At 35.7% G+C, this 12109-nt stretch overlaps 1 protein-coding gene across 3 annotated transcripts in view; it reads right to left on the minus strand.

Moving 5' to 3' along the window:
* Window positions 1–12109, minus strand: part of diaph2.L (diaphanous related formin 2 L homeolog) — a 774648-nt gene that overhangs the window by 688985 nt on the left and 73554 nt on the right. For all 3 annotated transcript variants that reach the window (XM_041572752.1, XM_041572751.1, XM_018229885.2), the window contains 2 exons: window positions 6517–6693; window positions 1901–2005 (listed from right to left, as the gene is read on the minus strand). In XM_041572752.1, the coding sequence (XP_041428686.1) occupies window positions 1901–2005; window positions 6517–6693 (282 nt within the window). The remainder of the gene's footprint in view (window positions 1–1900; window positions 2006–6516; window positions 6694–12109) is intronic.

Here is a 12109-nt window from a genome sequence, read left to right on the forward strand (position 1 = left end):
GTAAAGTGATTCCTCTTCTTAGAGCTCAAGAATAAAGGGGGGAAAGGGGGAGTTTCCATGGGATTTATGTTGCAAAAGGGATCATGCTTGTTTCTACTGGTTGCCATTTGACAACTGTTTAGTGCTGCAAAATTCACTGAGCAGCAGGTGTGCTGAATACTGAAGTTCCACAATGTGATTAAAGGGCACTTTTTGCTGCCTATAAATTGCATGCTTAAATGAGAAGCGTTTCCTGAATAATTTTATAGTTATTCTAGACAGATTATGGGATATTGAAAGATGTACATTCTGCACTGTACAAGAATTCAGAAAATGTAGAAAAACTAGGAAAAAGCTTTTTACAAATGCTAAAAGGGCATAGTGATAGTGCTGCATTTGTGTCAAAGCATTTGTAAAATTGCTCATTCTGCTCATTCATTCAAACTCTGCATAACTACAAATTGTGTATTTATGGACCTATTCTTTTGGCAAAGTATGGGCTAAGAAATATATGCAGGGCTTTATTGTCTTTGTAGATTAATTTACAATAACCAGACCATCTGAAACATTAGGTACTTCTAATGCAAATTGCTGGATTACCCCCCCCCCCCCATTTCACATGATCTGGTAACCTTGGATGCTGCACAACCAGCACTGCTTCTCTGAACACCTAATGCACATTTCCACTATTTTTAACAAGTAAACTAAACCAGTAAATGAGCAGAAGGATGACTGTTTTTATTTAAATAACAAAACAGCAACAAGTCAGCTGATTAGATACTAGAGCATTCCTTTAAAGGAGAAACAAACCCTTGCTACTAAAATCCCCTACCCCCCTATCCTACATAGAACCCCCTCCCTGCTCCCTCCCAGCCTAGGTGGTACTTTTTCTAAATGCCCCTAACTCTTTACTTACCCCTCGGGCAGATTCTGTGCAGTGGAGTTCACGGGCACCATCTTCAGCCACTTTGGTAATCTTTGGGTTTTCTTCCAGCGCTTCAGCAATTTCCGTGACTTTCGGCGCATGCACAGTTGTTGCGAAACAGAAAATTGCTCCAACTGTGTATGCGTCGATACGGCACTTGCGTCCCGAAGATTACCAAAGAGAAGAAGATGGCTGCCGTGAACTCCGATGTCCTGAATCTGCACCAAGGGGTAAGTAAAGAGTTAGGGGCATTTAGCAAAGGTACCACCTAGGCTGGGAGGAACAGAGAAGGGGGTCTATGTAGGGTAGGGGAGTAGGGGATTTTAGTAGCAAGGGTTTACTTCTCCTTTAAGGTATTGTTCAGTATAAAAATAAAAACTGGGTAAATAGATACGCCGTGCAAAATAAAAAAAAATTCAATATAGTTAGTTAGCTAGCCAAAAATGTAATGTTTAAAAGCTGGAGTGACTGGATGACTAACATAATAGCCAAAACACTATTACCTGCTTTGCATCTCTCTTGGATTCCACTGATTGTTTACCAGGCAGTAACCAATCATTGACTTGAGGGGGGGGGGGGCACATGGGTCATAACTGTTTTCTTTTGAATCTGAACTGAATTCTGAAGATCAATTGCAAACTCACTGAACAGTTATGTCCCTTAAAGTTGCTGACTAACTCAGAGTTAGAGAGCTGCAAAGCAACAAGTTGGGTCCTGCTATTATGTTAGACATTTGGTCACTCCAGTCATTATAGATTACAATTTTGGCTAACTAACTATATTAGGCTGGGTAAAATAAAAAAAATTCTATCTATTTACCCAGTTCTTATTTTTAGTGGTTCCTTTAAGAAAGCCTCTTATCTTCATTAATGTGTCTTGCCTGGTAGAAATATTTTCAAGCAGTTAAAATACAGTAATAATAAACTCTTCTTGCAAACTAAGTAGATTATGGACTGGATAATAGTAATAAATAAAAAAAAGATCCTAACAACTTACAGACTTGGCAGTTGCAGAAATATACTGGACGACCATCTCATGTTTTCTAGTCAGATCCTTCTGCCGTAAAGGAGCCTTGCGTTCTTCATTTAAATTCATATCTTCCTGTAATGTGCAGAAAGCAGTGTTAGAAATACATTGTTAATAAATGGCATAAAAATATCCACCCACCACTAGCAATATTAAGAACCCCTGTACAGGTAAATGTATTTTTTTAAAAAGCACTGTATATAAGGAGCACAATGATTTCCCATTGTTGGATTATGCAGCATTTCAATTGACGTTGACATTATAGCAGTATACTAATCCAACCTTTGCTTTAATTATGATAACTATATTAGACCTGTCTAAAACAATTTTTTTATTGACTGTTATTGGCTACTGGACTTGGGCATATCTGCATTATATTAATATACATATCTGTACCAAGGCTCTTTTGCTTCCACTTAGAAACACTTCTGTAATCTCTAACAAATGTATAAAATAATCCTTTATGATCTGGGCACTTCAGATACTTTTAAAATATTTAGGGTGCTGTTTTGCGATTCCAATATGCATCTTGCATATTTCTTAAAAAAAAAAGAACAAATAACTGAAGTATGTGCTGTAAAAATGAGAGAGAATGTCAAAAGTTCATTTCCTTGTTTTTCTGTTATTTGCTGCCTTTTGTCATTCCAGCTGCTAGAAGCTTGCAGATTGTCATCAGAGAAGTACAGAGAAGTACAGTTTGTACAGCCACCAGCAGGGCCGAGGATGCTACAATTTATCTGGTTTATGTAAATGTATCTGCTGTCTGTCCTATGTGTTTTATTTCCATAGAAAAGCCTTGAAGGCCATAGATGTGTAAGATATACTTAACAGTTCTGTGGTCCTTCTGGAAACAAATATATTCCCCTCACAGAACTGAGAGTTCACTATGAGTGCATTGTAAAACTTCTGCATTTTTGAAGGTCAGTTTTGTTGAAAAAGCAGTATGTGTTTTCAGAGAATGTATTAATTTACTTATTATAAAGTGTTGCCAATACAAATTCACTCACCAGCTCTACATTACGCCAGAGAAATTGGGAAAGATGGGCAGGCATGATGGGACTCTATGCCCAAGATGTCAAGAGCCGATGGCATCATTTCTGCACCTGGCATGGCAATGCCCCCCAGTGTGGACATTTTGGAGAAAGGTATCAGGGTACTTGGCAGAACATCTTAACCTGCCACATCTATGCTCCCCAGAGGTGTGCCTGCTGGGACTAGTAGAGGACCTACTCCCACTGATTAGGACAAGAATACTAATGAAGGTAACATTATATTATGCCAAGAAATTGGTTGTGATGGGTTGGATGGGGCACAGTACCCCAACAATTGAAGCCTGGGTCAACTTAATTAATAAAACCCTACCATCTCTTAAACTCACATACATGGCCCGGGGTGCCTGGATAAGTTTGAGAAGATATGGAGTCCATGGCTAGATTGGTTAACAATGTTGCCGAACTAATATTACTGTCTAGCAATGTGTAAACTATATCTTGTTCCAACTGTGACAGGCTCTAGGAATGATGCAGTGTGCTATGTATAAGCTGTATTTGTTTTACCCTCACAAGTAGAATTGCAGAAGTGTATATATACTATGTACCCAGGATATGAACCATGTTAAGTTTGTTATTATTTATTTTATTTTTTCTACCTTTTCCCCCTCCCTTGAAATTTCAAATAAATAAAAAACCTATAAAGCGTTGCAAACCAGCTTATTTACAGGCAGGCAGGATAGAATGTAAAATGTCTATGGCCTTCTTGTAATTTGCAGCTTTCTGTATAACAGAATTCATACCGGTAATAGCAGGATATATCTATCTATCTATCGGAAGGAATCCGTAAGGTATTATTATACTTTATTATTTATACTTTATTATGTATATTTTATTATGGTATTACTTACTATGAACCTGGAAACTAAAACCCATTCTAATATAGACCTTGTCAGTGCTTTGAAGCTCTCATTTTAAATACATTTTCCAATAAACATTTTACAATAGAATTGCTTAATTTTCATTGTTTTCCCTTATTTTGTTTCCTTATTTATTTGCATATATATTAGGTATTAAGGAGGGCTGCCAGTTCATGTTGTATACCTTTCCAACTGTTTGTAGAAGAGATAATGAACAACTTATTTACATTATTACTGCATATTAACAAGGAGTTACATCAATGTTAATGGATTCTAACACCCAGTATTATTTAACAACTCATATATTGAAGGGTTTTGGAAACTCCAGAAAGTCCAGACACTTTGTGGATTCAAATAGCTGTAACTATTTTTCCTTCTTGGAAATGGAATCGCTCCTTTCTTTTCTTTTTATTTTAACTTGATACTGACTGTTCTGTTTCTCTGCTCTCAGTATTTCACACAAGCCCTTCAGGTCTATTCCTGCATTTCAAAACCTTAAGACCATGTGACCAGTTGTTAAATGTTGTCCTTAAACCTCTGATCTTAGGCCAGATTATGTCCTGTTTCATGTAGCTTTGCAATAAGCATTTAACATAAAAACTGGCTAGGCTTTGTAGAAAGACAAACATTGTGATTAACGTGGTACAATTCTGTTGGAATGGAATACAATCTTTTTAATTTATTTTAATTTATCAATTATCTTTTATCTATTTACTCCCGTGGCCTGCATTAGTAACTGATACATTTGGCAGCGTTTTAGTTCTTTGTTAATGGGAAATGACTCAAACCCATTCAAACTAAATACATGGCTTTTAAAACAAAGATCATGTATTTAGTATTATAAAATGATTGGAAATTATAGTTCCAACCTAATCGCATAATGGCTGATTTTAATGTGAAATGTATTAAAACTGATCTGCTCATTGTGTTCTTTACAAAATGAAAAGACATCACTGGCTGCTTTAGTCTTGCATTAGAGAAACTTGCAGTGATAGCTGCTTACTGTATACACACCAATAAATAAAGAGAAATTGTATACCCATTTAATATTAATACGATAAGTCATGTGATATAACAAATATAACAATATTATTGGTTGACAATGTTGTTCAGTGTCCAATTCCTTGGCTGTTGCTGGCAAATGCCATTCAGGGTATTTTCTGCTATGTCATAATATTCCAGAGTGTAACTGATTAGTCAACATGCACAATAAAACAATATATATTAGGGTGATTATTATGTTTATGCTATCTAAGGATCACATTACCTAGAACCCCCCCCCAAAAAAAAAAATACTGCAATGCCCATTCCCATAGTGTCTTATTTAAACAACCTAATTACATACAGGGGCAGATTTACATAGGGTCGAATATCGAGGGTTAATTAACCCTCGATATTCGACTTCCGAATTGAAATCCTTCGACTTCGAATATCGAAGTCGAAGGATTTAGCGCTATTCCTAGCGAAGATCGAAGGAATAATCGTTCGATCGAATGATTCGAAGGATTTTAATCCATCGATCAAAGGATTTTCCTTCGATCAGAAAATTGTTAGGAAGCATATTGGGACCTTCCCCATAACATTGGCCTCGGTAGGTTTTAGGTGGCAAACTAGGGGGTCAAAGTATTTTTTAAAGAGACAGTACTTCGACTATCAAATGGTCGAATAGTTATACGATTTTTACTTCGAATAGTTCGATTCGAAGTCGAAGTCGTAGTCGAAGGTCGAAGTAGCCTATTCGATGGTCGAAGTAGCCATATTCGAGCATTCGAAATTCGAAGTTTTTTTTCTTCTAATCCTTCACTCGAGCTAAGTAAATTGGCCCCAGAGTGTTGTAAATTTAATTAGATATATTTTATTTCTCTTTAGAGCTTACACTCTATTGCTTGAAGGATAGAAGATTAAAAGGCTTTCCAATGCTAGAAGGCAAAGATACAGTAGTTAATCAAAACAGATTCTGCTCAGCAATGTACTGTAACCTCCATGCCATTCCTTTTCCCTATAGATTACCTAAAATAACGTGGGTAACTCTTGGCATTCTTAATGTGGTTAACTTAATTCACATAGACTTCCGGCACATTCACTGATAAAGCATATTGTTTGTATTCCCAAAGCGAGTTACAGCATATGAGGGTTTCCTAATTATCTATGTTTTGTTTTCCTTAATTCATTTTCACCACACCCTTGATGTGTTTCTAAAACACGCGAGGAATTCTAGCATACAGAGTTTTTCCTGAAAATCTCTAGACGATCATTACTTACAAGACACTGTAATATTGGTTACAAATTCTGTTTTCCCTCTGCTTAGTGTAAACCTAATAAATAGAGCTATTATTCAAAATATGACCTGCATTTATTTTAATAAAGATGAATATATCTAAATGTTTCCATTATAAAAGTGCTTTCTATTTCACTTTTTCTCACTGTTTAGTGCAAGGAGTAACACAAACTGTAACTGTATGCATTAATCTAAACAATAGGTAAAATGCATTATTTAGTATTGATTGGGCCCATAATAAACACAAGTGCATATTGTCCCTTAAATTTGCTGTGTGTGAAAATATTGGGAACATTTGTTCTAATAACCATTGCAGTTATTGCTGTATTCTTTGTTCAGCATATGAATAACCCTATAGATATTTTTATTCTCAGACATGCCACAAAGTGCACCACTTACCATCATTTTCTCAAAGAGATCCATGATTTCTTTTTCTGACAAATTCAATGCACGCTCATCAAAAAGTTGCTGTGGGGCAGGAAAATCTGTAACCACGGCCTGAGAATCCGTTGCATGCTGGATTAATGGTTTCTCTTTTTTCACAGCAGATTTTCGGAAACTTGTCAGCCTGTCACGCTGAAAAATAAAAATAAGCCCAGGAAAAAAGGAAAGTGAACATGTGTGAAACATGATCAGAACTATACAGTATGTTTCAATCTTTTATTATTTTACTGGTATACAGTACAAACAGGTTTCTAAATAGGGACTGCCAAATAGTGGATGGGAAGAAATTCCAGTGGCACACTGAATGCTGAAAAAAGTGTTAAGTTTATTCACCCAAATACATACAGACAAGGGCAACGTTTCGGACCTACTGCCAGTCCCGGCACACTTTCATGCAGCTAGGCACTCTGTAAGCCAACTCAAATTTCAGATCATTGACTCTGTGGACGAACCAAGAAGGGGTGGAGATAGACTTATGATGCTCAAAAAGCTTGAAATGCAATGGATCCACAAGTTGGATACTATATGGCCCAGGGGTCTTAATAGGGAATACACACCTGCTATGTTTATGTTTCGGTAGGTGACTAAGTCCTTTACATACAGTCTGATATGGTGTGGAATTAAGAATCATGTAAAGACATATATGTATACTAATTTTTGTCTCTCTTTTTCTTTTAAGGTTACTAGAATTAAACACACTGAGTGCTGACATCATTACCTACATACTAACATGTGTCTCAGGAAGGTGCTGAGTACAGTATTTGGAATGGGTCACTCTGGCGTCTCAGGTAAATACTATTTATAACCTTTATATTACAAGATTTTTTCAAGCATTTCTCAGAATTTTTCAAAAGATTTTTTCAGTATTTTTCAAAATAGTTTTTTCAAAAAAAGATTTTTTTCTAATATGCTCTACATCAATGATTTTAAAATGATTTTAATGTGTATTAACAGGTTTGTGATTCACTAAGGTTACCATTCACTTTATTTATGATCACAATGAACTTTGGACTTTGAAACTCCATGGACTTGGATCGCACTTTAAATGTCTTAATATGATCACCTGTGTAGTGATGTCACTTATTAGGAAGGGGAGGAGACACTATCCACACCCCCTCCTCACATTTTAAAAGGTTGATTACATGATTGTTACACCAGGCTTGACAAAGGGCCCGAGTGGTCCGAAACGTTGCCCTTGTCTGTATGTATTTGGGTGAATAAACTTAACACTTTTTTCAGCATTCAGTGTGCCACTGGAATTTCTTCTATGTATCTACATGACCCACACGGCAGGAGTGGGTTCTTCCGGTGTAGCACCTGGTACCACAAAGGGTACATGATCAGGGGTGGAAGCACTCTACCATACTGTTGTGCAAATAGTGGATGGGAAGGCAGGAATGTCAATAAAGTTCATTCCAAACACTGTAAGTATTTACACACCTGTAACCTTTTTATAAGATGAAGGAGGCTATCCCAAATGTTGGTTTTATAAGGAGCTTAAACCCCTATAATTTTAAAAACATGGTTTATAGACAATGAACAATTTTGGAGATCCATACCATATTCACGCTTGAGAAATAAATAAAATGTTTATATCCATACATATATACATAAATACATATCAACTAATACCAAGAGAAATGTAACCTTAATGTAGTTTTATCCAAACGATCTCCACCTGTGTAGCTCACTTTCCTACTCAGGCCACACCAGCCAGGCCAATTTGTACTCATGCAACAGTTGTAGGATAGGAAGGAGCATAACAATCCGCAGACTTGGCTGCAAAATTCCTTTATTATCACAACATGTTTCGGATCATCATGGATCCTTTTTCAAGTGAAAAATACAATTACAAAAAAGACCAATTTATAACACAACACCCACAATGTTACTCCTCCCTCAGTCACATCATATGTTAATCAATCAATTATTTAAAGTAGCGTGTATTTCCCATCTTAAAGACGTGTTTATCCACCAGAGGAACTGTGCACCTTGTAACACACTGCAACATTAAAAACAATGTAACATTTAAAATATAACCTTAGTACTTAGAAACAACATTAAAATTGATACAATATTTTAATTCATAAAAGAATTACTTGAAAATTAGGCACTACTCTTTTCAGAGTCTGCCTACCATCTGTGTCCGAAAACTGTGTCATCATTTTGGAAAATATTTCATTTCTGCTGTCTATTAGACAATAAATTATTCTTAGATTCTTTTTAAATAACTTTCTTTAGGATACTTTTTTAAGATACTTTTTTTCATTTTTATGTTCCTTTATTCTGGTTTTGATGTTCCTCAAAACCAGAATAAAGGAACATAAAAATGATATACGTAACTTTAAACATAATACACAGACCGATACAGCAGTGGCCCGGCATTTCAACCTGGCTAAACATACACATGGACAACTGAAATGGGCTGTTTTAGAATTAGTAAAACCATTGAATAGAGGGGGCAACTTCAAACAAAAAATGCTCCAAAGAGAAGCTAAGTGGATCATGAGGTTGAACACATTGGCCCCCAAAGGTCTAAATGAAGCATGGAGTGTAAAATGCTTCTTATGAATTGTATTAATTTGAATTATGGATTTTTCTTTTTCTAGACTCCTTTGATCCTGACTCCCATATATTTATGTGTAGGTACGGTAAGAACTATTTATTTATCGCTTCTAAATGTACTGGCTTGTCTCTTAAAAAAGTATTAAAATAGTAGCTTAAAAAAAGTACCTTAAAAAAAGTATCTTAAAAAAGTATCCTAAAGAAAGTTATTTAAAAAGAATCTAAGAATAATTTATTGTCTAATAGACAGCAGAAATGAAATATTTTCCAAAATGATGACACAGTTTTCGGACACAGATGGTAGGCAGACTCTGAAAAGAGTAGTGCCTAATTTTCAAGTAATTCTTTTATGAATTAAAATATTGTATCAATTTTAATGTTGTTTCTAAGTACTAAGGTTATATTTTAAATGTTACATTGTTTTTAATGTTGCAGTGTGTTACAAGGTGCACAGTTCCTCTGGTGGATAAACACGTCTTTAAGATGGGAAATACACGCTACTTTAAATAATTGATTGATTAACATATGATGTGACTGAGGGAGGAGTAACATTGTGGGTGTTGTGTTATAAATTGGTCTTTTTTGTAATTGTATTTTTCACTTGAAAAAGGATCCATGATGATCCGAAACATGTTGTGATAATAAAGGAATTTTGCAGCCAAGTCTGCGGATTGTTATGCTCCTTCCTATCCTACAACTGTTGCAGAAATGTAACCTTGATATTAACTCTATGGATGTAATATACAGTATTTATGATTTAAATGTGACTCGCTGAGAAATAATTGTGTTTTATTACAAAATACTTTTTGTAAAGCTCTGCTGAAGAGAAATTTAAAACAAGAAACATGTTTTCCTCTTAATTAAAATCCAACAGATACCTTAATATTATCATTACCGAGGCTGTTTCTAGTGGTAGAGAGAAAATGAACAAAGCACACAGGATTGTAGCCTTGTAGCTTTGTGTTGCCCACCAATGCCTGCATTGGAGATGAGAATTCTAAAGGTGAGCTCTTGGCCGGTAGTTGCTAAATTACCACTAAATTAAGGCATTCAAAATGTCTGCACTTGATTTTGTACATCTCCTTAAGAAATCAACATTTGTACAAATAATCTAAAGAGGTTTTTAACTTTTCTTCCTGTTCTTTGTTACTGCTGTAATTGTTTACAAAATAATTATATCAAGTACTTTCTAATCATATGTGCCATTGCTTCTAATTTCTTTGAACCATGTATGAATATACAAAAGAGCACATTTTTGTTTGTTTGTTTTGTGCAAGGATAGACAGACAGACAGAACCTGGAGTAGACTGGTAACTTTTGGACCAATAATATAGGTATAGTAAATAGATTCAAAAAGAACGAAGTACTAAAAGATGCAAAGGAGCCTGTTCTTAAATATTTACTGTATATGTGCCTAATACACTTAAGAGTTAATTTACCAATATAATAGATGCAAGAGCTCATTTACCAATGGAATAGGAAGCAGTAAATACTGGTTTCCTTTGTGTTTAGCATCTTTTGGCACTCCTACCAAAGAAGGGGAGGGCAAGTCAATACCCATTGCCCCACAATAATAATCAAACATCTTAGATGTTAGATGCACTAGATTCAGAGATACAATTTTTTAGTCCATTTACCATTTGCCCATCTTAAAATGCAATGCAACTACTGTGCCTTTCTGTGCTGCCCTTTTTGCGCTCATTCCTAAATAGTGATTAATGTATACTATGCATATACAGTACATATGCATAAGATGTCATGTCAAAAGAAGAGTGGATGTGTATGTTCAGTGTCCTTATAATCTCTTCAGATAGATTGCTTTGGGAGGTACACACAAGATTCCCCAGCAGTCAGTGATTTGCCATTACCCCATTTTTTCTGATACAGAATGTGGCATTATCCCATTTTTTCTGATACAGAATGTGGCATATGGGAACTAAGAGCTGGTATGTCAGAACTAAGAGCTGGAAGTCAGCAACAGCTGAAGAGCCACAAGTTATCCATCATTGGCATAAAGAGATCTCTTTATTTATTTCAACATCTGTTTCATTTAGCAGTGATTACATTTTACTGTTTAATTGATTTTCACAGATGTTAAATATTAATAAACAGGTAAATCCTGAATCCTAGTCTGTAGCAAAATCTCCTTGGGGAAAATGTCTGGCATTGCATTAATGAATATCTTTTTGATAAGAAGCCTAAGTGCTCCGTGTTTAAAGAGTGGATTTAAACACCCAGTATCCTTCTCAGGCTGCAGTGCAAGAAGTTCCATGTAGTGATGCTTGGTGTGAAGATAAAGTTAAAGTAAACCCCATAAAAGAGATCTTTACTTTTTAGAGCAAGGGCATCCATAGCGGATTGTAAGCTCTCCTCTGGTGATATTGTTTTGTATTTAGGTAGGGGTAAGCAGATTCACTCTGTGCACATGCCTATAACTCCATTGACAGGTCTGATATCATCCTGTGTGGAGCTACACAAAGCAAGGATTGGTGCAAATATACATACATTTGTGTTTTTCTGGTGATATGCGCTCCGTGTAGCTCCACACAGACAGATGCTGGTCCTGTCAATGGAGATATGGGCATGTGTGCATAAGAGTGAATCTGCTTTTTTCTGCTTCTATAAAAACACAGGAATGCAGACAATCCATTATGGGTGCCCTTGCCCTTGAAGAAAGCATTAACACCAGTTGTTGGCAATTCATCTAAAGATTGGTATTAAATCAAACTGTTGGTCTTAGCACTTGCCTTCTATATACATGAACCAGAGATATGGGACAGGTTTTGACATGGAAGAATATCTGCTTGAATTGTTAAATTACAGATTATAACCCACTTGATTTTATACTTTGTACCATGGCAATACAGTTATGTTTAATGATTGTTTAAACTGTTTTTACACACCTTTATAAATATGCCCCATTCGGTGTAGAGTAATCCCAGGGCCTACAGTTAAAGATGAATTTTAGTTGTTCATCTTCAGA

Source organism: Xenopus laevis, chromosome 8L, assembly GCF_017654675.1.
Source record: "Xenopus laevis strain J_2021 chromosome 8L, Xenopus_laevis_v10.1, whole genome shotgun sequence".
NCBI classification, from domain to species: domain Eukaryota; kingdom Metazoa; phylum Chordata; class Amphibia; order Anura; family Pipidae; genus Xenopus; species Xenopus laevis.